This window comes from Ictidomys tridecemlineatus, chromosome 5 (genome assembly GCF_052094955.1).
Source record: "Ictidomys tridecemlineatus isolate mIctTri1 chromosome 5, mIctTri1.hap1, whole genome shotgun sequence".
NCBI classification, from domain to species: Eukaryota; Metazoa; Chordata; class Mammalia; order Rodentia; family Sciuridae; genus Ictidomys; species Ictidomys tridecemlineatus.
Window position 1 is genome coordinate 137734990 of NC_135481.1, and position 24829 is coordinate 137759818.

A 24829-nucleotide genomic window follows, 5' to 3' on the forward strand; every position below is an offset into this window, starting at 1 on the left:
GAGTCTGTGAGGGAAAGATTTGATCAGTCTCAGGGATGAACCCAGGAGTCAGTTGGGAACTTAGGTATTAAAATGGCCAGAAGTACCCAATAGTGGCCAGTCCTTAGGGTTGCACTGGGGTGGGGCTGTCTGTGGGCTTCTCAGACCCCAATCTTCAGGGAGTAGCCTCTCAGCTCTGCACACTTGCATGACCAACCCCCCACCCCCCAGGGAAGATAATATCAGCCAAAGCACCAAGGTGGCAAATGAACCCCAGTAAAAGCATTCTTGTCTGAGAAACAGTGCTAGCTTTGGGGGGATTCGAGTTTGCAGCTTGACATAGCAGAGTCAGGATCACCCTTATTTATAACCATCGACCCTGGGAAATCTGGTTTTTCTCTACTGATCAATAGCAGTCTTGAGTAGGTGGCTGTCTCTACATCGTGATGTCTTCATTCCATTGTCTGACCAACCTCCTCCCACAAACTATTTTGGACTCTGCAGCAGCCGCAGGTCAGACATCATGGTGGAGGGCTTGGGCAGACTGCTGGTGACCTTGAGTCCTTTGCTGCCTCACCCCTGAGCAGCCACAGGCCATTTTATTTCCAGAGAGAAACCACCATCTTTCCTAAGTTTCTTTCCAAGCTGCTGTTTTGTTTGCAGATAGGTTGATTTTCATTCTTAAAATGAAAGTCTTACAAAAAGGGAAGGAATCATATTTGCTAGATATCAGCTATATTACAGATATTTCTGATCATCCCTGTTATCCAAAAGCTTTAAATCAGCCCTCTTAACGGTGCGGTGCTGCTAAATCAATATCTATGTTTCCATTTTACAGATAAGGAACTAGAGGCTTGGAGAGTGTAGGACACAAAGAGTAAGAGACAAGATCAGGATTTCAATACAGACCTGGTCTTCCCACTCTCCAAATCCTCACTCTTTCAGCAGTTCCATATTATGTGGGGTTTTGTTCCCTTTCATCCATGGTCAGCAAGGCTGAGCAGTTTACGACTGTCTTTCCTGCCTCCCTTCCCCCCAGAACAGAGATGCAATTGACAGTAGTCACCTCTGTATCCAGCTGTATCACACAAACTATCCAGGGTACCTATGCATGTCTCAGCAGATGCTGTAGGAAAGTCTCCCTCAGCCCCCAACCCCAGGATGCAGCCTCCTGGCAGCCCCAGTGAGCACAGGCAGGGTGAGGTACAACCCTTGTCTGCCCACTGGCCTCCTAGGGTTCTGTGGTCTTCTGTACAGAGGTGCCCAGTGACTTGCAGGATAAGATCTTTTGCTTTAGGTCAAGCTTGCTGCAAGGTCTGGAAGACCTCCCAGAAGTGAATCCCACACATATGGAATAGTTATCTTGGTCCCCACTACAGAGGAAGAATTCTTGGAGCTGAAACCACAATGCAGAAATCCTCACACTGTATTTGTGTCCGATGAACCAGTGGTCCTGTGGGAAGGAGAGGATCTACAGGTGGCTTCCTTTGGTGGAACTCAGTTAGTGGCTCTCTTGCAAAAAAGAATTCAGGAAGAGCCGGGGCAAAAGGTCTCAGGAACCCTTTTCATTTCTTAAAGATCCCTTCCCATTATACACCAACTCCTTATTCTCTCCAACAGCGCCTTCCTTAGTGGAGATTGGGAGGTCTTCCCACGGCCTGGGCTGTCTCTCCTCTCTCCTCCTCCCCTTCCTGCATCCCGATGTCTGAGCCTTGTGACCCAGACTTGCTGGGCCAGCCAACCAGGCAGTAAAAAGAGATTGATGCCCTCTCCTCCCAGGAAAATCCATCACTTTTCGGCATGAGGGTCAGATGGCTTCACCAGAGGCAGCTCTGAGAAGCACCGTGTGAGCTAAAAATAAGCGTGGCAGGGACCCAAATAGATGTGTGGACGTCAGAAACAAAGTGGTTCACTCCAGCCGTTCCCTGGAGCCTGGCCGAGCATCCATTCCCTTCTCCCCAGAGCCTCGTGTGCTGTGAGTGGCCTCCAGGGGGGGAGTGGCTGGCCTTTCCCTTGGGAAGATGCAGTAATACAGTCCCGAGATGAGCCGGGTCAGAGAAAGCGGGTTAGGAGTGGAAGATGGTGGAAGGTAGAATTTTGGGCATCTGTGGATAGGTCTAATTGAGTGGCTATAAAGTCAGGAAGGACAGAGTAGAAGCAGCTTAATGTAAAGGAAATAACTGGTCATAGAAAAAAGAGAGAGTCCTTGGTCAGTTTTTACCTTTGTGAATTTGGAAGGTTAAATCCTACCCTCATTTTCTCATCTGTGAAAGGGGTCCTCTAACACTGTCTCTCAAGATCATTAGGAGAACCAGCCTTGAGCACATTGTACGATTTGGTGCCCATCAGTCCCTTTGCCCTGCTTCTTCCTTGGTGGGTTCCAGGAAAGCAGTTACTGCCCTGGTGTTTTGGAGGCCAGAATCTCGTTGGTACATGGGCTTTTCCACGTGCAAGTGATTTGCCCTGTGCATTTGGCCCCAGTCCAGCTTTTCTTTGCCAAAGCTCCCTGGTTACCTTGTGGAGCCTCTTCTCCCCATGACCTGGAAGAAGTTCTCTCCCGGAGGAGGATTTAAGGTGGAATGGAATCTGTTTTTCTTTCTCTTCCTTTGTCTGCCCTTTCCCAGCTCTCACCATCCCACCCACGGCCAAGCACAGGTATTGATTTCAAAGTCAAAGTCCCTATACTTGGAAGAAAACTGGAATGAACCAACACCATTTTGTACTGAGCCCCTGAGAATGATTCATTTACATATTGGGGGAAGATACTTTGGCCCAGGGTAGGCTTCCACCCCAGCCTTTTTCATGTGCTTACAGAGAGCAGACAAGTTTCCCAAAATGTGGTCACCTGCCCCCTGCTACGTTCAAGGTCCACAGCTGTCTGAGCCTCTGCCTCCAGCAGCAGGGGGTTTGCAGCTGTTGCCAGGCTCTCAATTCTCTGGATGTTGAGGAAGGGTTGGGAAATCACTCCCTCTATGAGGCTCCCACTTGGCTTGGCTGAATCTTTCAGGGCCTGTGAATCTTGCTGTGCAGGGAGGGAGGAGAGGAGGCAGGGTTCTTTGACGCGACCCAGGCACTGCAGATGAAAACCAGAGTCCTGCTCTTGGTAAAGCGCCTCTATTCTCATTTTACACTCATTATAGCTGAGAATGAGAACCCCTGATGAAACTAGTGTGGATGGACGTCCAGCTCAGAGTTGGACTTAGGCACCCAGAAAAATGCATTATGTTGCTTTTCCCTTTCTGGAGACATTTCTAGAACACAAGAGAGGCATGATTTCTGTTGCACTGATGGGCAGTTCAGGCTCTGGGAGGAGATGGCTCAGCCTAGTCCACACAGCTAGGGAGGGGAGGAGAAGAGGGGGTAAGTCCAGGGTCTGGGAGGGCTTCCTGGTCTTCTGGAGGTGGGGCATAACTTAATGTCTTTGTAGGCATGGGACTGGTTAAATTCAAGCAGTCAAGGTGAACAGCTTTTTTTTCAACTGGCTAATTCCCTCACCTTACAAAAATGTTCTGTTCCAACGGTTCTGTTCCAGTGGTATCAACAACTTAGAAATGCATATTCTCAGGCCCTGACTGGGACCTGCTCAGCTGGGACCTTGGAGGAGAGAAGCCCAGCAATCTATTTAAACAAACTCTCTAGGCAGGTTCCAGTTTGAGAATCATTCTTCTATTGTGATGCAGAGGGAGAGTGGGGTCTGGGCCAGAGGAGGTTCTTCCCTAAGTGATATGAATGTTCTCTCATATCCTTATTATGCTCTGGATTCCAAGCCCACCTCAGCCACCAGGTGAGAACCAGACTTGGCCTTCATTTTCCCATGAAATTGATAACAGCTGTGATCCAAATACTGTTTTACAACACCTACATTTTGGAGGAATTAAACATTTACAGACTTTCGTAGGGAATAGCGAGGGAGAACTTGTATTATTCCCCCAAACCCATTTTACAGATGAGAAATCTGAAATCCAAGGTGTTCTGTAAAGTACACTAGCTTTGGAGGTTCCAGATCTTAAATCAAGTGCCTCTAGCTCCCCAGGCCTTACCAATTCCTGAGCATTTAGAGGCTGTGACTTGGCACTGAAGAGTGCCTTTACCAGTCCCATCTCCATTCCCCTTGCAGGAACCTGTGCGTCATTGTTAATCACCTGGGAATCATTAGGCAGCAATGAGCGGATGGCCTCCCAAGAGAGGTCCTGACCTCCAATTTTCTCTTAGTGGGGAACTCTTTAGCTTTCCCCTCAAGGTCTCCAAATACCCTTCTCAGAGACTGGGAAGCAGAGGCTGAGGGAGTGGAGAAGGGAAACGATTTTTAATCCCCTACTTGTAAAGGCTGAGACAGAGCTTGGCAGGATGGGGCAGCCGCTTTAGAAATCAGGGCCATGGTTTCTTCCCACAAATCCTCACAAGGCAGACCCTCCAGGATACTGTGGGATATCAAGAGCCTTAATAGGGAAAAACAATGTTTTGTGTAGTCTATTCTGAAAGAAATCCCCATACACACCAAGACACTAACCAAAGCCTTCCAGCCATGCCCCTCCGTCCCTGTCACAGGCTCCTCACTCCTGAGGACAGTCTGCCAAGGTCCTCCCCCTTCAGCTTTTATTTTCGACAAGGTCATTGGAGACAATCCTCTTTCCTGGCTCTGCGATGCTCTTCATAATGTTAATACAGGTATTTAATGGGCTTCTGCCTGTTGAACAATTAATGTAAAGGTCAGTGAGTAATCTCGAGCTGGCTCCTTTCAGCGCCAGCCCACTGCTTGTACAATTCCTTGGTAGCATTCTTTCCAAAGAGGTGGGAGGGCTGAGGTCACAGCTCTGCTTTCTCCTGGCAGACAGGAGAACCTAATTAAAATTAGGTGGCTAAATTAGCAGAGGGAATGGCAACCCCTCTCTCTGCACAGGCCCTCACTCTGGGGCTGTCTCTGAATTGGCCGCTTGTGATTTCAGTGTCCTTTCTCTCCCAGGAGAAGGATGGATCAACAGGAGGGTTTTTTGAAATGGTTTTAGCTGTCCATGAGTAGTTTCTATCATGACCCAGGCGCTGTTATGCTGGGGTCATTGTGGCCATTGTTACAAAAAGAACCAGTATATGGGTGTGTGCGAGTGTGCATGTGGACACATGTATATATGCACATACATATATACATTTAGTTTGTCCCAGGCATTGGGCCAAGCTCTTTATATGGATTCTTATCCTTTGAGGAAGGTATTGTTGTTAATCTCATATTGCAGTTGAGGAAATTGAGGCTCTGTGATTAAATAACTTTTCCCAACTCAGAAAAACCTGCAAGGGGATGGAACTAGGATTCAAATGTGATTCTGAACCCTACTAAAAGTACTTTGTCATCAACTAGAATGTTGGACTTCTAGACCTACTGAATCAGAATCTGCATTTTAACAAGATCCCGGGGGATCCACGTGCAGGATAACTAGAGACTGCTGTATCCCCTCTCCAACAACTATTGCTAAGTAACACCAGATTCCTGGGCACTAACTACTGTGGGCGGTTTTCCACTGAAAAAGCAGTGTTTAGAGAAGTTAGTGGCTAGTCAGGGACAGAGCTGAGATTCAATTTGGAGTCACACTCTGCAACCCCAAAGCAAAGCCAGTTTCCATGCTTCAATTAGGGTGCTAGAGTTTGGTTTCCCGACTGTGGACTTGGAAGCGCCCCATATCCCTTGTTGTCTGGACAAGCACCAAAGACTGACTTTTCTGCCTCCTCTCTGTTCCCCTCTGCAGATGTGCAGCACATCAAGCGAAGGGACATAGTGTTGAAGCGAGAACTGGGCGAGGGAGCCTTTGGGAAGGTCTTCCTGGCTGAGTGCTACAACCTCAGCCCAACCAAGGACAAGATGCTGGTGGCAGTGAAGGTAAATTCTGGAGCATGTGGGCACCAGGGAGAGGGCTGGCTGAGGCCCAGGGAGGCAGAGGAAGAGGCTCACCCATTCTCCACCAGAGAAGATGGCGCTAGATTCTCAGATGTATTCAGGGGAACGTGTTGCAGGGGCAGTGACTTTTCTATTGGACATAAACCAACTTCCTTTGGCTTCTGAGGTCAAAGGCTGTGGAATTCAATGGAGCTTTGCCTGGAGAACAAGTTATGCTGATGAAAGGTGCTGACTTAGTTCTGCAGGTCCTGGATCTCCCGCCCCAGTGGCTCTGTAGGATGAATTATCTATACATGGAAAGTCACTCAACCTTTTCAAGAGCAAAGCTGGATGAAGGGTGGGCTGCTCAAGGAGGCCTGGGGAGCCATTGCTCAAGGGTATCAGATATCGGGAGAGGGGCAGTCAGATATACAGGAATTCTTTATTTATATTTTAGTTGTATATGGACACAATACCTTTATTTTTTGTTGTTGTTTATTTTTATGTGGTGCAGGGGATCGAACCCAGTGCCTCACACATGCTAGCAAGCACTCTACCACTGAGCCATAACCTCAGCCCAGGAATTCTTAAATTCCTGCCAAAGGGTCCATGTTTAGACTCCATGGGGCAGGTGACTGTGGGTAACTTGCTCCTGGAAGCTGCTGGTTAGGTCCATTAACCACAGGGCTTTGTGCTGCTGAGACACTGGGCAGATGTGCAGTTGGAGCTGCCTGGTATGGAGAAGAGGCTTGGCTACTACCACTACCCTCCTTCACCCTTACTCCATGGAGGAGCCTCTCCCTAGACCAATGCTTAGTACCAAAACAAATAAATAAACAAACAATACTTTAATCGAGAAGAGTAAATGCTTTCCAATAATTTTTTTTTTAACAAAACAGAAGTAGATTGCTGACCTCTATTCTGTATTCTAGAAAAAAAAGGAAGAAAGAAAGAATGAGAGTTTTGCCTCATAAAAGGCTGATGCTTCTTATTGCTATACATCCTGTGCATAAACTTGTTCTGTATGTCTGCATTGACATGAGATGGTCAGATGAGCTGGTGTATCTTTCAGCAGCTTGGACCAGGGATATGGAAAGATTTCTAACTGTGTCCCTAAATGTAGAATTGGCACTGCCCTTGCACTTTTAATGTCCAGAATGATACTAATCCACTGGGTGGTCATGCATCCATGTGGGGACTGACTGGTACATGAACTGAACGGTTTTGCACTTTGAGCAGGTAATAAAATGATGGCCAGAACCCTGGGAAAGTTTCCCCTGAGTAGTGTGGCATCAAGGGGCAGCACCCAGACTAGGTAATGCAAATAATGTGTTTCTGTCTGCATCCTTTGAAAAAAAAAATGGAGGGGGGTAGTTGTGTATAGACAGCATGCCTTTATTTTATTTGTTTATTTTTACGTGGTGCTAAGGATTGAACCTCGTGCCTCACACATGCTAGGCAAGCGCTCTGCCACTGAGCCCCAGCCACAGCCCGGCTGTGTCCATCCTTTTAAAGGGGTTTCCTTCTCTCCTTGGGTCTGGGATCCTCACGAAAATGAGCACTCTGGAATTTTACTCCATTGGCCACCTAGTGGATCCGCCCAGCGAGCAGCCCTGAAGGACATGCCTATCTCCTCCAGAGTGCCCCTGAGAATTGGCCTTGCCTGCTCCCTGTTTTTTTTTAGATCTTCCTCCTATTTGCAGGCCCCTTCCTCTTGAGTTTGTTCCCGTCTTGATATAGGGTAATTTTGCACTTCTGGAAAACACTTGCAAGTATAACCCAAGATTAGGTTTGTTCAAAATCATGGTTTTAAATCAAAGGGCAAGATTTTTTTTTTTTTTCTCCAGCAGTTGCTCTGATGGAAACAAATGTTTTTAAGGTGTTTGCAGCCTGCTGGGAAGCCAAGATGAATACCTGTGAAAGAAATGGAGAGCAGGATAAGACAGATACAATTTGCCTGTACTTGTGGTGCATGTGTGATGTTAAAATACAGATGCTTCTTGGCTCATGATGGAGCTGTGCTCCGATAAACTGATCAGTAAGGTTGAAAAGGTCGTAAGTCAAATTGAATTCACTGAACCCACCGAACACCCAAGCTTAGCCACATAGTACCCTGAAGAGTACTGTTTGCCCTTGTGATTCTGTGGCTGCCTGGGAGCTGTGGTTTGCTGCTGCTGCCCAGCACCATGAGAGATTGGACCCCGGTTGCTAGCCAGGGAAATGATCAAAATAAAAAGGAAGGTGTCTACTGAATTTATATCCCTTCAACCAGTGTGAAGTCAAAACATTTTAAGCTGAAGCATCCTAAGTTGGGGTCTGTGTGTCATGGGATCCACAGAGTTTTGAAGTTGGTTATGCCACTTTTAAATAGTCATTTGGCAAACGGCTCTTACAGGGCATTCAAACCCAGGAAAACCCCTTCCTTTGCAGATGGTGAATGGGGTCTTTCTGCTTTTCTTATTTTCTTTCTCCGTCATTCTGTGTCCTGTCCTGAGTGAACCTCAGTACTCTTCGGATTCATAAACACTTCTTGTGGTTTTTTCTGGTCTAGAGTTTTTCCTGTCTGTGGAGGGTTTTGTTTGAACCTTAATGACCACATAGTTTATTTCTAAGACATCTAATTGGCCCTTAATATTTTGTTAATTTTTTATATCCCTGTTCTGACTGCATGCTTTCTTACTGAAAAATAATTATTTTTTCATTCTCTTGGAGCATTTACTTGTTTAAAAAGCTTTATGAGCCTGCTCTGCAGGAAATTCATGTTCTGGTTATTGACAATTTTAGTCATTTGGATTAAGTATTATGTTTCTTTCAATATGTCTGAACTTCAGCTTTTGGTTCCCTTTTAGTTCGGAGGGTTATTTTGTTTTTGTTTGGGGTGTTCATGATTTCTAGTGTTGGTTGCTTTAAATTGAAACAGTCATATAAAATATTTGCAAAACAAGCTGAGGGCAGAATCTCAGATCTGTATTATTTTCTTAAAAAATCTAGCAGGTTTCCCTTCCCCTCCTAAGAATGCTTTGACTCAGTGACCTTTATCAGGTCTTTCAAAGACTTCCATAAAAACTTCCCACTCTGCACTCCTATTTAAGTGGTTTCTTCATTGTATCACATGATTATTTTAACAGGTTTAACTATCATGGATGAATTTGGTGGCAATCATAGCCAACTCTTGGTAAACTCCTCTCTGGCAGAGAAGTACCTTTCTGAGTATTCAATTATCAGTGAGCATTAAGGGGCTCATGGGCACCAGTCAATATATTCTGCAGAGGTTATGGGTGGTGCTGGCTAATCTGGTCAGTCATAAAGATACAGCGTACTTGTGAATTTTTCCCAACAAAATAGCGATTGCAAAGGGTCTGAGGCACATTAAAACAGAAAGTGTAAATATAGAGAAAAGCCAGTGATATTGAAGTGTAACGAATGAGGGGTAGATGGAGATGAGGAGACCAGGCATTTAGAGTCCAAGACTATGTTAAGGAGTTTGGATTTTATCCTAAAACCAATGGAAGCCAATGGCCAGTTTTAAGCCAGAAAGAGATAAGAGAGGAATGCCTATTTATGTGGTAACTACCAATCCTCCTCCCTGGTAAATGTGCAAATCTCACCAAGGGGACATGACAATGGCTTTTGAGGAACTAAAAGGAAAGTAATTATCATAGTTAAAAGGGGTTTTGAGAGAGAGAGAGAGAGAGAGAGAGAGAGAGAGAGAGAGAGAGAGAGAGGAGTTTAATGTTGAGGAATGTGCATATGTCGAAACCCTCTGTGTATAATAAAATGGGTTTCAGGACATTAACAATATTGAAACCGAGTATCCATACAAATAGCTTCTCCCAACAAAATAAAAGAAAAATGGAAGGCAGCAGATCCCTTAGGCTGGACAAGATGAAGATGTCAAGTGACTCTGAAGGTGCTGGGAGCTACTGAGCAGCCAGGGCTCTGGTCCCCTAGCCTGCTGCCTCCCATGCTGCTGAGCAGCCCAGCTAAAACCCTCCCCTAGGGCAGCAGGTGCTCCTGAGATCTGATGCACATGGAGGGAAAGAGCAGAAAGAGAAATGTCCCCAAACTTTGGAGGAAAAAGAAGGAGACAAGGAAGGCAAACTCCAGTTCTTCTCTTTGCTTTTGGATATTGCTCAAAGGGCCTCGCTGGAGCCTCCCTGGCTTCGAGGTCCTCTTGGCAAGACTCTCTCACTGCATCAGTGGTTGGTGGCGATGATAAACACCAGTTCTCTCCCTTGCCACTGACCAGTGACCCATTTTGCAATTTCCCAGAAATAGTAGTGTTAGATGTGGACTCCCTGAGAGGGGCCCAGTTCTTCCCCTCATTATTCTCCCGTCATCTCTCTGTCTCAGTTGCATTTATCCCTGGGGGTTGGGCCCACTTGTAGCTACACCCCACATTTTGATAATTTGACATAACATTAAGAAATATCCACACTTTGACATAAGAACTTCAGGTTTGAAGCCCCAGCTGGAAAACCCCGTGTGAAGGCAGAGAAAAGGGCACGGAAGACTGGAAGAGACAGCGGTTGCTTTGTGCTCCATCTCTCCGAGGAGAAACTCATCTGCCCTGCGGTGTGTGGTGCCAGCCTGGGAGACACTGGCTGGTACTGCTGGAGAGCTGAGAACGGAAATATCCCATGGCTGCCATTGACATCCAGACTGCAGGAGAGAATGATTTAAAGAGATGGAGAGAGGCCATTTGGCTGGCCCCAAATTTGATCTATTTTTCCCTCTCATAAATCCAGCGTTCACATAAATCTTTATATTCTCCCATCCCACCCATGCTGGGCTCCTTTTTTTTTTTTTTTTGACTTCTTCTTCATGAAAATAAATAAATCACTCTTAGTCATCCTGTGTCCACGCCCCAACTCATGTAGCTCTGGGCTGCAACCCGGAGCTGCACCATGACTCTCTGGCTTGCAAATGTCTTTGTTCTGTTTGTGGTGGGCCTTGAAGCCTCATCCTTTATTCATAAGTAACCACTCAGAGCAAGCAGCAAACGCTAGAAGGGAAAGTGCATAGAGTTAGTACTGATAAAAATCAACCATGGGTGGGCAGAATGAACCTCACACTTTGTTTCTCTCCTTGGTCTGCCCTATAGGCCTGTGCACTGGGTGAAGCCACTCTGCAGGCATCCATACTTTCTGCCTTTTTCTATCCTCTCCCCAATGATAACACATCTTTTCACTCCTGGGCCCTTCATTCCCTGGGGGACCTGTTTAGTGCCTAATTTATCTGATCAGCTGATTTAAGCAGATGTGTTAGGCAGGAAAATACCTTGGGCTCCAGATCCAAGTTGTTGGTTTCATGATCTTTGGCAAACCTCTTCCCTGTTCTAGGCCTCAGCTTTCTCACCTGTAAAATGGGCAAGTGAAGCCAGATAACTTTTAACATTTTTTTTTTTTTTGTCAGCAGTGGTACCATTTAATTAAATATTCTTTTGCAGAAACCTTTCAGACTTTAAGAAAGATGCAAGGTGCTGCTGATGGAAGTTGGGATGGGGTTTGATCTCTGGACAAGAGACCACACCCACTTTGATGGCCCTGGAAGTATTGCTACTGACTAGTGGGGCACCATGGAGCTCACCAGTGGGTGGCTTGTGTTCATTTTAAGTTTCTGTTGTGTAAGATGTTTGCATGTGGCTGGTTCCTAGACAGGCTCAGCCTCAGTTTCTGCAAATGAACAAATAAGCAGATGGTAGTAGATTTTCATGATAACAGTCATCATCTCTGATATGTGCCAATGACTGAGAGGTTGGATGGGCCTGCCTGTAGATACATAGATATGAATTTAAAAAAAAATAGATTCATACTACTATAGTGCTAGAATGTAAAGCAGCCTGTAGAGTTCAACTAATGGTCTGCAGGGTAGGAGAAAGGTCTCTGGCTGGGGGGCTAGCATAATCTACTGGGGAGGTCAAAGTGCCTGAATGACCAGAACAGGCCAGATGCCTGCTAGGGAGCATGCAAAGCAGTCTCTAGTCTGTCTCAACATTCACTACCTGAGAGTGAGAAAATTCCACACTCATTTCCTCATTTCGTCTTGTTGTGTCTATTGAGGTCACTAAACTGTCTGTATTATCATTTTTGCTGCTGCTGTGACTAACAGATCTGATCAGAACAATTGTGGAGGAGGCAAGTTTACTTGGGGTCTCTGGTTTCAGAGGTCTCAATCCATAGACAGACGGCTCCCTTCCTCAGGGCTCGGGGAGAAGCAGAACATCATGGTGGAAGAGTGTGTTGGAGGGAGCAGCTCCTATCATGACCAGAAAGCAGAGAGACTTCATTGGCCAGATACAAAATACTTACCCCAAAGGCACATCCCTAGGGACCCACCTCCTCTAGGCACTCCCTCCCACCTTCAGTTACCACTCAGTTAATCCCTATCAGGGGATTAATTCACTGATTGGGTTAAGACTCTCACAACCCAAACATTTCTCCTCTGAACCCTCTTGCACTGTCTCACGCATGAGCGTTTGGAAGACACCTAATGTGTACACATACATCGTCAGTTAAAGGAAGTGGATGTTTGGCCTCATTGCCCTCTGACCTCATGGGGAGGATGGGGAAATGTGCAAGTGTGCCTGTGCAGACTGCTCCTCTGGGAGAGGGACTGTCCCCTGCACAGGCTTTAGCCATCCTGACCAGCATTGCTCATCCCCGTGGTGGTGCCCTGTCCATGGTTCCTCTGATGCACTTGAAGTCTTCAGCTTTGGTCCCATGGTCTCCTTTTGGTGCTTAGAAAATCAACATTAAGAACTCACACCCTGGGTCTCTTCCTAGACCAGGACAGGGCTTGATCCATACTTGCCCCTCTCACCTGGGTCTGCCTCCCCCACAGGGCTGAGTTGTAGCATCTTGGTGGCCACCAGATGTCCACCTTCTCATCCTGCCCTAGGACTTTGTGATTCTCTACTTGGTCCTGGGTGCCTCTAAAGCTGCTGTCTGTTAATTACCATTCCTTGGCTGTCACCCTACTTACCAACCTCAGGGCTTGCTCCAAACTGTTGGTAGGAGAACTCAATGTCTTTTAGAAGTCAAAATGCTCATCCTCCTGGGTAAATAGAGAACCCCATCACCATTGAAAACTAAGGACTCAAACAGTCAAGGAAACTGTTAGATCATCTGCCTGATTTCTGGCAGGCTTTGGGTGTGTTGGTTTACAAAGCTAAAGCAGGGAGACCATTTCTTTGAAGGAAACCTTAGAAACAGGGGCTTTCTCAGGCCTTCCATTTCACATCCATGTTCCCTTGTCATTCACACTCACCTCTGAGGACTCCAAGGGACTCTGAGTTGAACACAGTTTAAAAATCACTGTCCAGCACGTGGGATGTGGATGTCAGAAAGTGAGTTTCTCTCTCTCTCTCTCTCTCTCTCTCTCTCTCTCTCTCTCTTTTAATGTGGATCAAAATTCTGAATGTGGTGGGGTTGCACTTCACAGAGTAAAGATTTAGCATCCTCATCTTTAAATTCCATTTAAAATCTCCTTTATTGGGAACCCAGCAGTGTGCGGTGCCAGGTTTCTCCATGGGAAAAGCTCTCTGCCTCTGGTTGCTAAAGGCTGCTGTACTATTTGCAGGCCCTGAAGGACCCCACCCTGGCTGCCCGAAAGGATTTCCAGAGGGAGGCCGAGCTGCTCACCAACCTGCAACATGAACACATTGTCAAGTTCTATGGGGTGTGCGGTGATGGGGACCCCCTCATCATGGTCTTTGAGTACATGAAGCATGGAGACCTGAACAAGTTCCTCAGGTATGCGAGGATTGCTGTCTTTCTCTTTACTGACCCTAAGACTCCCCAACCCCCGAGATTGTCTCTGGAGTCAGAAGTCACACTCCCCCCACTGATCTCTTAAGTCTGAGGTTGGGAAACGAGAAGCACCCTTTCATTCTTCTCCATCATCCCCTTAGCAGCTGGCCTAAGGCCTATGTCCCTAAGATAAAAAGCCTGAGCTCTTTCTCCTGATTCCAGGGTGGGCTGAGAAGAAAAGTCTGGCCTGGGTCCCAGGAGAGTCCAGTGGGTCACTTACAACTCCAAGACTCTAGGGCCACCCTCTCTCAATGCTGCAAATAGCTTGTCCCCTTTGTGCCTTGCACATCTCACTTGCACAGTAAGGCTAGTCCTGGGCAGCGTTCCTGGAAACCTTCTTGCCAGAAGCTTCTTGATGATGAATAGGAGGGTGCAAGATTAAAAATTCATCAGAAGACAGAAACGGTTGGAAAAAAAAAGGAAGATTTTCCTCAGGTAAATTCTAGAGTTGTGTTGTCTACGACAGTAGCCACAGATGGCTATTTCAAGTTGGATTTACATTAGTTAAAGTTGAATAAGGTTAGAAGTTCAGTTATTGGTCTCACTGGCCATATTTCTAGTGCTCAGTAGCCGCATGTGTCTGGTGACTGCCAAATGAGCAGTGCAGTGTAGACCATTTCCATTATTTGAAAATTCTATTGGATAGTGCTGCTATATATATTGTTCTACATGAATATGTATATGTATACACACACACACACACACACACACACACATATATATATATATATATATATATATATATATATATATTTTTTTTTTTTTTAAGAAGAGTTTCTCCAAGTCTGGAGAGGGATTACCTGGACTTTGAGAAGCTTTGGATGAAACTGGCACCCCAGTCAGAAGTTCAGGCTGTAGTTGCAAGGGAGACTCCACTTTCCCTAGAGAAGGCAGCAGCTCATCACTAGAACAGAACTAAGATTTTCCTGTAACAGCCTTCCATTGCTGTCACCTCACACATAGTGCCTAAGTATGGGGGAAGCCACGTGTGAGGAACTGTGAAATCCAGTTTCCCAAGAAGCAGGTTGAACTCTCAGGTTCTGGACACTTAGGGTGTGGTCTCTGCCTCACCACTAGCTGAATCCCATCAAACTTCATGGCTGTGAATGAAACATCCAGGGTTCAAATGTAAGGTATACAGGGCTCTAACCCACTCACCGACAAATGATGAGCATCCTCCTGAAGTGCAACATTCCATAGAGTGTTGGAGTTTTGAGGCGACAACACAAAGAGTTGGTACCAAGTAATGGACTGAAGGGGTCTCTGGGGCTCTGTTTATAATCTGGGTTAAAAAAAGACCCTGGGAGAATTAAAAATATCTGTAGACTACTCAATGCCTCCTAAACCGGGATTTTCCTAGAGAACTCAGTCCTTAGCATAAAACAAATTGGGGTTCATGTCTTGTCACATTAATTACAACTGGAGCAAATTTCACTACTCATAGTATTTTAATGACTATATATATATGTAATACCTAGATGAATTTTTCATGTAGCTAGGTGTTCAGCCAATGGTTGCTACTATTAAAATTATTCCTGTTATTTCTATTATTACTATTATGGCTTTGCATCATGATCGTTTCTAATCTAGGAATCACTCTCTCTCAATAATCAGGATTCCCCTCTCCCTGTGCTTTCATTCTTCTGGGGTCAGAGGGCATATTCCATTTTCCACCACACCCTCTCCACAGACCCAGTATTTCAGCCTCAAGTGCCACCAGCAGGGCTAAAGAGAGTTCCTGGCTGTGTGTCTCTGTGTATCCCTCTCCTGCCCAATGTAAGGGAAGAGGAAGAACAAGGGAGCAGAATGGAGGGAAAGAGTGAGAAGCGAGAGCAAAGGCACAGAATGGGAGCAGGAGAAAATAAGAAAAGTAAAAGCAGATCAAAAGAAGTAGGAAGGAAGGCACAAGGTGAGGGGCAGCTTCTGCACTGGGTCACCTCCCGGTCTCCATGGACAATGGAAGGAGGCATTCCTGTGAGCACAGTCCTCCAAGGACTTGCTGACACTCTTTAGCCGCTGTCTTTTCTCTAGAGCCCTTTCCTGAAGACAGCATGGAGGATTCTATCCAAAAATCAAGGCCCAACAGTATTTGGGGGGTGATTTTTTTGCAATGTGATCTGGACTTTTGCCTCCACTGCTAACCAAATGATCCCAGTAGATGTCATTAATCTGTCTCCCTAGGCTCTGTCAGTCAAGACTTCTCCAGAATGCCCTGGTGCCAGAAGCTCTTAGCAATAGGTCACACTAACCTTTCCTGGGAGCTGACTTACTGCTGCTCTTCCAAACACAGCCTCCGTGCCCCCAGATTGGCCCTGCCTGCCCTCACATCTCCAAGTTGTGGTATTTAGGGGCAGGCTGGAGAGTGCCCTCCTGGTGGACAGGCCTTGTGCTTACCTAGTGACCCCCTGGCTTGCCAGCTGATGCAGCAGCCCTCCTTCTGAGGAGTTAGGTAGTTGGACCTCACCGGAGATAATAAAATGAGTGTTCATATTTAATGGTGCCTTTCAATGGAAACTGGAGAAGCAGTAAAACAGGCTGAGACCTCGCTGTACACCAGGGCTCGTTGGGCCACCGCTTCATAAATAAGGGCCCCCGGTGTGGTTATGGCTCATTGGGCTTTCTAGAGAAAAGAGTGAGCACTAAAAATGACAGATATGACAAGGCGAGATGTTAGAAAAACAAATCCAGGCCCTAATTTGAGATGGAAGGGGTGCTGGAGTACTCTAGGTGCTGCAGAGTCAGAGTGTCTCTCCATCTTGCCTTGCTGCTATTGTTGAGTTACTCTGTGCTAAGCAGTGTGGTGGAGTGGTTAGGAGTGAGAACCCACGAGTTTCCTATTATTTACGGTTGCTGGGTGTAGACTACTAGTCTACATCAGCACCAGGAAATTGTGGGAAATGCAAATGAATATGCTCTGCCCAGCCAATCAGAATCCTGGTGGGCGGGGACCTGGGAATGTGTTTTAAATTCCTTTCTCCCTTTGAAAGTGCTCTTTTATAAGTCATGGTTTGGCTTTAAATTCTGTCTCCTGTTTACCAAGATAGCCATTCTGAGACCTCTGGAACTTTGGCGATTGATCTGATCATTTTCTTTATTTCTCAATTTTTTAATTTCAAAGTCTGGGTAGACAGATTAATTGAATATATTCAAAACAACCAGAACAGTGCTTGGCATATAGTAAGGGCTATATAACAGTTGTTGTTTTATTAATTATTATATAATAAGTATCTATCCCATGGGGGAATCCCTCTGTAGCAGTAAGATGTTAAAAATAGTGGGATTATTCCCAGTTCCATGTGAATATGTCTTCTGTCATCTTCCACGGGAATCTGGTTGTAGAGTTTCAGCCATACCCACGTTCATTCAATATACTTTGGGGTAGGTAGAAATAGAGTATAGAAGTTAGGAAAGGGGAATTTCACTCATTTCTGTGGAGCATTCCAGAGGATTGGGAACCAAAAAGGTCTTTCCCCTTGATCTCCTGAATTCTCTCTGCTCCCTCTTTCCTTCCCACCTCCTCACAGGGCCCATGGGCCAGATGCCATGATCCTCGTGGATGGGCAGCCACGCCAAGCCAAGGGCGAGCTGGGGCTCTCTCAGATGCTCCACATTGCCAGTCAGATCGCCTCAGGCATGGTGTACTTGGCCTCCCAGCACTTCGTGCACAGGGACCTGGCCACCAGGAACTGCCTGGTTGGAGCCAACCTGCTGGTGAAGATTGGAGACTTTGGCATGTCCAGAGATGTCTACAGCACTGATTACTACAGGGTAAGGTGACTTTCCCAGCTGAAGGGCTCAGCAGCAGAGCTAGCACCTTGCTTACATGTCTTTGTCATTGTCCATTAACCCTGTCACTCTGGTGCACGCATATACACACAAGTGTTCAGATGCACATTCAACAGTTAGTTATCTTTTGATCACTCCTGTTGCTTGGCATATGTTTTTATTATTATCTCAACTGGCTCTTCCTCTTGTCCTCTTGGACATTTGACTCAACTGTATCTGTACATTGCAATAACATAGGCATTTTGTTCTTACGTGCATAAATGCTCATACAAACACAAACACACACACACACACACAAATCCATACCCAGGTAATACCAACATAGTGCTATATTTTAACATCTCCCAGCACAATCCCTAATCTAGCCTTAACCATGACACATTTTATTCTCTGGAATTATCTTGTGACCATGTAAGGATGATTTCTTTCCAAAGATAGATCTTGATGAAAAGTGGAACCCAAAGAAAACTAGCAAAAATGGTTAATACACTGCTGAACAGATAATCCTAATGGTTTTTGGAAAGATGAGGAAAGAAAGCATCCTATCAGCTTCCAGCTTTGGAGAGACGCCAGGTTAGATCTTAAGGAAAGATTCCTGAATGCATACAGTTGTCTACTTCATATTAATAGGATCTTGTTTTGCTTCCAGAAACAACTTTTCTCCTTAGTCTTTGGAAATCTTCCCATGGATCATTGGATGGTTTTGATTATTGCCAGGGAAAGGGTGAATGACCACAAGCATCACTTTTCTCAGAAAGGGAAATGTGGTTGCAACTTTAAACCCAGAGATGGAGTAATGTCTGCAAATTGATTGGGAGGCAGATGTCTCTAATACATGGAGCATGGGGACATTAACTAGGGGAGTAGTTTGGATAGGTGGTATAAGGAGAGAGAGAATAATGTTTTGGAAGCAGAAGGATGTCTTAGCCATAAACTGGGGATGTTACAACAACAAAAATTTTATTTCTCATGTTCAAGGCTCTTACAGATTCTATGTCTGGTGAGGGCACATTATGATAACTAGTTGTCTTCTCACTGGGTCCTCACATGGAAGAAAAGGTGCAAAGGATCTTTCTGAGGTCTTTTTGGATAAAGGCATTAATCTTTTATTCATGAAGTCTCCATCTTCATGATCTAATTGCCTCTCAAAGACCCCTCCCCACCAAACCATCATGTTGAGGGTTAGGCTTAACCTAACTTTGAACTCTGAACACAAACATTCAACCAATAGCAAGTGGAGTAGCAGCTACTTGTCTTGTCTCACCTTTTTGCAAGGAATGGATGATTGAATTATGAGTCGATGACCCCAAATATGATGGTCCTATTGGCTTGAGCCTAATGGACCAGGAGGCTAGGAATTCGGGGTTGGGACATGTATGTAGCTTTGCCTAAATCATGATCACTCAGGCATTAAAATGGATCACTCAAGGAACTTCGTTTTAGCAAAGATCCAGAGAAAAATGCAGTGTTTAAGAAATGATTTTTATGGCTACAAAGTGACTTGTTTGTGGTACAAAGGATGACAAATGATGTACTATCATGAGCAAAGTAGACTACATGGGGGGAAAGTAGAGTGTCCACAGCACACTGGGCAGCTTCTGTAGCCACCAGCCCCATCCAGTGTCCAGAGATAGAAAAGAACAAAATACAGCAAGTACCACACACTGGGCCAGAACAGACCTGCCAGCAAATGTCAAAGTGGAGTCTCTTTTTAGTATCTAGACCATTTTTTCCGCTCATTTTCAAGAGAGGCATTGGTGTGGTTACTAAGAGGGCCCATGGGTCATCGATTTCTTAGAGGCCAGCTAGAACTGGCACCATTTAATTGCCTCTCCACTCTGTGTAATAGGGTTTGCTGGATTGCCTGACTGAGCTCAGATTTATGGTGGAGTGGAAGAAAGTAAGGGATGGCTCACTGTTTTACTTTTTTTCTGTGCAGGGCAGATATTTAATTAGGCCAAGATGGTCTCTGCTGGCTTCACCATGATCTTGGGAAACCAAGAAACCATGACTGACCAGAATGTGCAAACTGAGCCTTCAGACTTGCTTCTAGGCTTGCACTTAATATTTCTCTGTTTGGGTTTAAAAAGAAAAACCAAATAAAACAGTCCCAATGATAGTTCTTTGCCCTTGCTTTAGCAGCTGTGAACTGTTGCTCTTTACTCCTGGGAGAGTTTCAAGGAGTAAACCCATCTAATTTCCGTGGGTGCCAGAATGAATTTAAGGAAGGGAGAATAAATGGGAAGTGTCTATGCTCGCTGTATCTTCAATTCCTCCTTCATGAGTGCTAAGCCAGTTTGCTGGTTGAGGCCAGCTGGCTTGGAAATGTATGCCTTTGTTTCCAAGGGCATATGGAACAAGGAAGGATAGCTATTGCAGTAAAACTCAGCACACCATTGGGAAGCTGCTTATTCCACTGATGTTGGGTAGGTACTATACTCTCCACATTCAACAAGTGGCTTGTGCTGTGGACTTCATCTTCCTTCCCTACTCTTCTATAAAACAAAAGGCAGCAGTACATTTGCCCGAGGTCACAGTAATGCAGTCTGAAGTCTTATCATTCCTATTGGAAGACACTGGGGACAACAAGGGTATTCTTGGGTTTTGGGCCTGATCTTAACCTGTGATCACTTTCTAACATTTGACTATTATCAGCAGTCATGGGACCTGCATGCCTTTGCCCTAACCTCTGTTCAGTTTTCCTGTTTCTCCAAGGAGGACAAAAAGATTTACTCAATAGAGTAATGTTGATGTTAAGTAAGTTCATTTGTGTAAAGAGCCTGTAATTCAATACTTACTGGGTAAGTTTATTGTTTTCATTATCTTCCTTAGTTCTTCTCACACCCAGGGCAAAACAAACAAACAAACTGTGGAGCTAATCTTATTTCCACATGCACTTTCTGGGTTAGAAAGAGGAACCTCCTGACCACTGAAAAATAATTTGGGATCACACAGCTGCCCTAGAGGAGTAGGGTCTTTAAGTTGACCACCTCAGGAAAATTTCCTTTGTAAGATTTCAACTTATGAAGACATACTGGGTCATCAGTGCTTACTTCTTCTTTTGGTCAGTGTTTATATGGTCCTGTTCCTGTTTCTGAATCTTAGAGCTAAAGCCATGTCCCAGTGATTTATGTAAGATGTTGTTGTTCAGTTGCACGGGCTGAGACCCTCAGGGAAACAGTGATTTATCAGATGGAGAGAACGCCGTGAAGGGTTCTGTCTGCAAGCAGATACCCCAGGACAAGCTTCACCTCTCTGCTACCATTGATCACTGGGCCTAAGAATTTGCTTCATTTCTCATGCCTAATATAGATAAACATAGGTAATTCGGACGTGTGTGTGTTTGTGTGTGCATCTATTTGTGCTCTCCTGCTCCCCGAGGATTCTAGAGCGTACCCAGGGGAGCAAGAGGGGAGCTTGAGATAAGCCCCTCCTTATATTCTCCTTTTTTCATTTTTAATTTCTGAAAACAAAGAGGTGCCATCTGGCTCCTACATAAGTGGTATGCAAACGATTTACAAAGGTGAACTGCTGAATTTCCTGTTACATATATAGATGGAGAAAATAAACATTGCTGCATCAAAGCTCTGGAGCAATTTGTTCTCTCTTCTTAAGATGGTGCCACAGACAGACACCTTTTCCTCCTGTAGATCCCTGGCTCAGGGCTTCCAGACTGTCCTTAAACTGGCTTTGATAAGGGCTAGGTTTGAGTACCATTATACCTTTCATCAAACACTAGGAGATTGGTGATCAATTTAGAATTAAAAAAAAAAAATTTGAGCATCCTGAAGGAGAAGAGACTGAGATTCCAGAATTGAAATGTTTTCAGATTTTTTTTTTTTTTGAGGGGGAGATGATATGTTGAGATCTGGGGGGAGTGGAATGGGAGGGGATTGGCACTGATCGTGATCATACTCTGGTAGTGGGCTTTCCTGTTCACTCTGCTGTCCTGTGTACCTAGCCTAGTTCCTTGGTAAACACCCAATAAAAATGTCAGTGAATGAGGTCAGAATGTGAATTCAAAGTTAGGCAGGAAGTGGATTAAGCCACACCAGGAGGAGCCCAGACAGGCAATCAGATACCCATCAAGTCTGTGGTGAGGATACTGGGGAATTTTGCAGTAGGTGGCAGGGAAAATCTTGGCAAGTCTTGTCTAGGGAAGTAAAAACAGTTATCTGGGGAAAATGTCCAGAGGAGATGGGTGAGTGGTGGTCTGAGTCAGGGATAATGACATAAGGTCAAAAGCAGGGTTCTGGCAGAAACTAAAGCCAAGTGTCGAGGAGATGAGGAGGGAAGTATGCAAAAGTCCAGGCAAAGACATCAGGGCCATGAAGCAGGTCTAGGAGTTGGGAGCATGGCACTGGGTTCTAAGCTGGAGATTCCAGGCCACGGTCCCCAGCAGCACCAGAAAGAAGGATAATGATCTTAGAGCAAGACAATCTGGTTGGTAAAGTATTTGATTTTATGGATGTCATGGTATTCCCATGTCAGTGATGAAAATTGGACCCACACTGCCTGGGCTCTCTGCTTTCATAATTCCTGGTTATATGATTTGGGGAAAGTTATTTACCCTTTCTGTGTCTCCGACTGTAAAATGAAGTTAATAGCCCCTATCTCATGCATTTGCTGTAAAGATTACGAGGTAATACATATAAAGCTCTTAGGATGATAAATGCTCAATAAATATTAATTTCTGTTACTGTTATTAGAGTTAAAATAAATAAATGGTTTCCCCAGTTCCAAGATGAGCATTCTGAACAAGGCTTACCTAAGGGTATTAGTTAAGGTAGGCCAATTGCGGTAACAAATAGATGCAAAAATATACAATGGTTCCAACACTAATAGAAGCTCATTTTCAGGTCACATCACAGTATGAACAGGTGCGCTCACCGGGAGAGTAGCCCTCCTCCACTTGGCCATTCAGGCTAATGGAACACTACCCTTGTCCTTCTGTGGTGTCCTCAGTCATCCTAGGCATTCAGCTAGAATGCCTAGTCAGAGAGAAGGGGAAAGTACCATGAAGGAATGTGTCCTGGTTGTTGTCCACGGGCCTGGCCTACATAGGTTCTGTCATCTCCCCTCCTGACGAAAATATTGTCTGTTTTAGCTGGCACTTTTGTCACTGTGACCAAAGGACCTGACAAGAACAACATAGAGGAGGAAAAGTTTACTTGGGGCTCATGGTTTCAGAGGTCTCAGTTCACAGATGACGGCTTCATTGATCTGGACCTGAGGTGAGGCAGAACTCATGGTGGAGGGGCATGGCCGAGGAAAGCAATCCAGGACATGGCCTGAAGCAGAGAGAGCCCCTCTCAGTTTTATGACCATCCAGAACAATGGCTGATTACCATATCATCTGAGCTGAGAGTCTGGGGCTTCTCTAAATGTTGACTAGCTCTGCTTGTCCTCAACTAGGGAGAGGTCCTTAGATGGAAGTCAAGTGGATATTAGTGGGCTGAGGGAGTCAGTGATCTGCAAAATGACTTGTAGTTTGCTTTCACCTTTAAAAGCGAGTGATCGCAATGCAAGGCAACTGACCTTCAGGATCCCAGTGTGCCATCTGTACTCCCTGGGTTTTGGGAGGCCCATTCAGTAGCAAGAACCCCTTTTTCCTCTCCAGATTATGAATTCTGAGCCCACTGAGGCAGAGAAGGCAAGCAAGTTACCATAATAATGTGCACTTGAATCATGATGGAACCATTGCTGATGCAGGACTCACCTTGCAGCCAGAGTGGGCTTGTCCACTGAGTCCCCAGATTAGGGCATTGCAGTCCAGCACAGCAGCCCAGGAATATGGCAGCTTTTCCCCTAGAGAGGCAGATTTTTTAAAATATATATTTTTAGTTGTAGGTGGACGCAATACCTTTATTTTATTTTTATGTGGTGCTGAGGATTGAACCCAGTGTCTCATGCATGCTAGGTGAGCGCTCTACCCCTTGAGCCACAACCCCAGCCCAGAGGCAGATTTTTTTCTGTTCTCTGTAGGAAAGAGGATATACCATTCCACCCACCACTCAGATGGGGAAGGAGTTGTGGTGTCATGCCCAGCCCTGACCAATTAGTCAAGTAGTTCTTCCCAAGAGGCAAGATTAAGGCTAGAGAACTGCCTGTGCTCAATTGTTATTCCTCTGATTGGAAATCCTAAGCAGCTCAAAACTGCATTCATCTCCACTTGGTCTGCCGACCACTCTGAGAATCATAGTTCCTTCCTCTGAGGTCAGGGGTAGGGAGACCCAGCACCCACTCCTGCAGCTAAACTGGGTTAGAAAGGATCAGCAGCTGGGCATACCAGCCCTTGATAATTGCTGACCTTGTTTGAAGGGGATTTAGCCAGATTCATCCCTGTGGTTTCAATCATTAGGCTCTCCTGAGTAGACCCAGATACTAGGGAAAGAAAAGTTTTACTGAATTTCAGAAGATGAGTCTCAGCAGAGGTCCAGTGGCCAAACCCCAAGAACAGGGCCTGATGGTTTCTTTGTTGCTTTTAAAATATTCTAATAATTTATTACCCATGTTTTTATTTATATAGAGAACAATGGGGAAGATTTATAATCATTGTCCTTTTTTTTTTTGAGTAATTTTAGATTTACAGAACAGTTGCAAAGATAGTATAGAGTTCCCAAATACCTTTCACCCAATTTTTCCAACTGTTCCTATAACCATGGTACATTTGTCCAAAAAAAAAAAAGTTGTTAATGTCACAAATTATTAATTATACTGTTTGGATTCTATGAATTTTCCCATCAATGTCCTTTTTACAGTCCTAGGATACACTCACAGCTACCACATTGCACTTAACCAATTCCTATTTTAAGGGTAGTGGGACTGCTGTGATTGAAGTGTGATTGAAGTAGGGTGAGGGGTTGGTTCTCCCTATTTCAGTCTCTCTTTTAGTGCTTGGTACCCCAGGACAACCCTTGATGTACTTTCTGGAGGCCCCAGGACTCCATGGTTCAGTTAGCAGGAATGGGGATAGGTGGGCTATAGGACCCTCCTGCAGCACCAAGGCCCAGAGCTGCTGAAAACCCTTATTTTGTGAGTGACAAATAGCTGCAGTAATTCTTTGGAATTTGCAGTAATTCTCATAGTAATTCTTTGGAACTGTGCAGTCTTGGAAAACCATCTTTAGACAGGGCACAGACAGGGCCGGAGTTACCTTTCTCTGCTAGAGCTTAGCCAGGAAGCTAAAAGAAAGAAGGGGGTCTCCTTAGATTCCCAGGCCCTAAACCACACCTTTGTTCTTTTCTTCAACTTTGGTAGCGGGTGCATGGGTTAATTAGGAGACATGGCCACAGAGTAGATCTCCAGGCAGACAGGGTGCCATGGTATGCACTTCTTGAGTGAATTTAGAAAAACAACTTAAATGCTAAGACCTATTAAGCTGCAC

At 45.2% G+C, this 24829-nt stretch overlaps 1 protein-coding gene across 3 annotated transcripts in view; it reads left to right on the forward strand.

Moving 5' to 3' along the window:
- The window catches only part of Ntrk3 (neurotrophic receptor tyrosine kinase 3), a 424455-nt gene that overhangs the window by 304384 nt on the left and 95242 nt on the right, over window positions 1-24829 (forward strand). For all 3 annotated transcript variants that reach the window (XM_078051196.1, XM_005320115.4, XM_078051195.1), the window contains 3 exons: window positions 5718-5848; window positions 13427-13599; window positions 17181-17424. In XM_078051196.1, the coding sequence (XP_077907322.1) occupies window positions 5718-5848; window positions 13427-13599; window positions 17181-17424 (548 nt within the window). The remainder of the gene's footprint in view (window positions 1-5717; window positions 5849-13426; window positions 13600-17180; window positions 17425-24829) is intronic.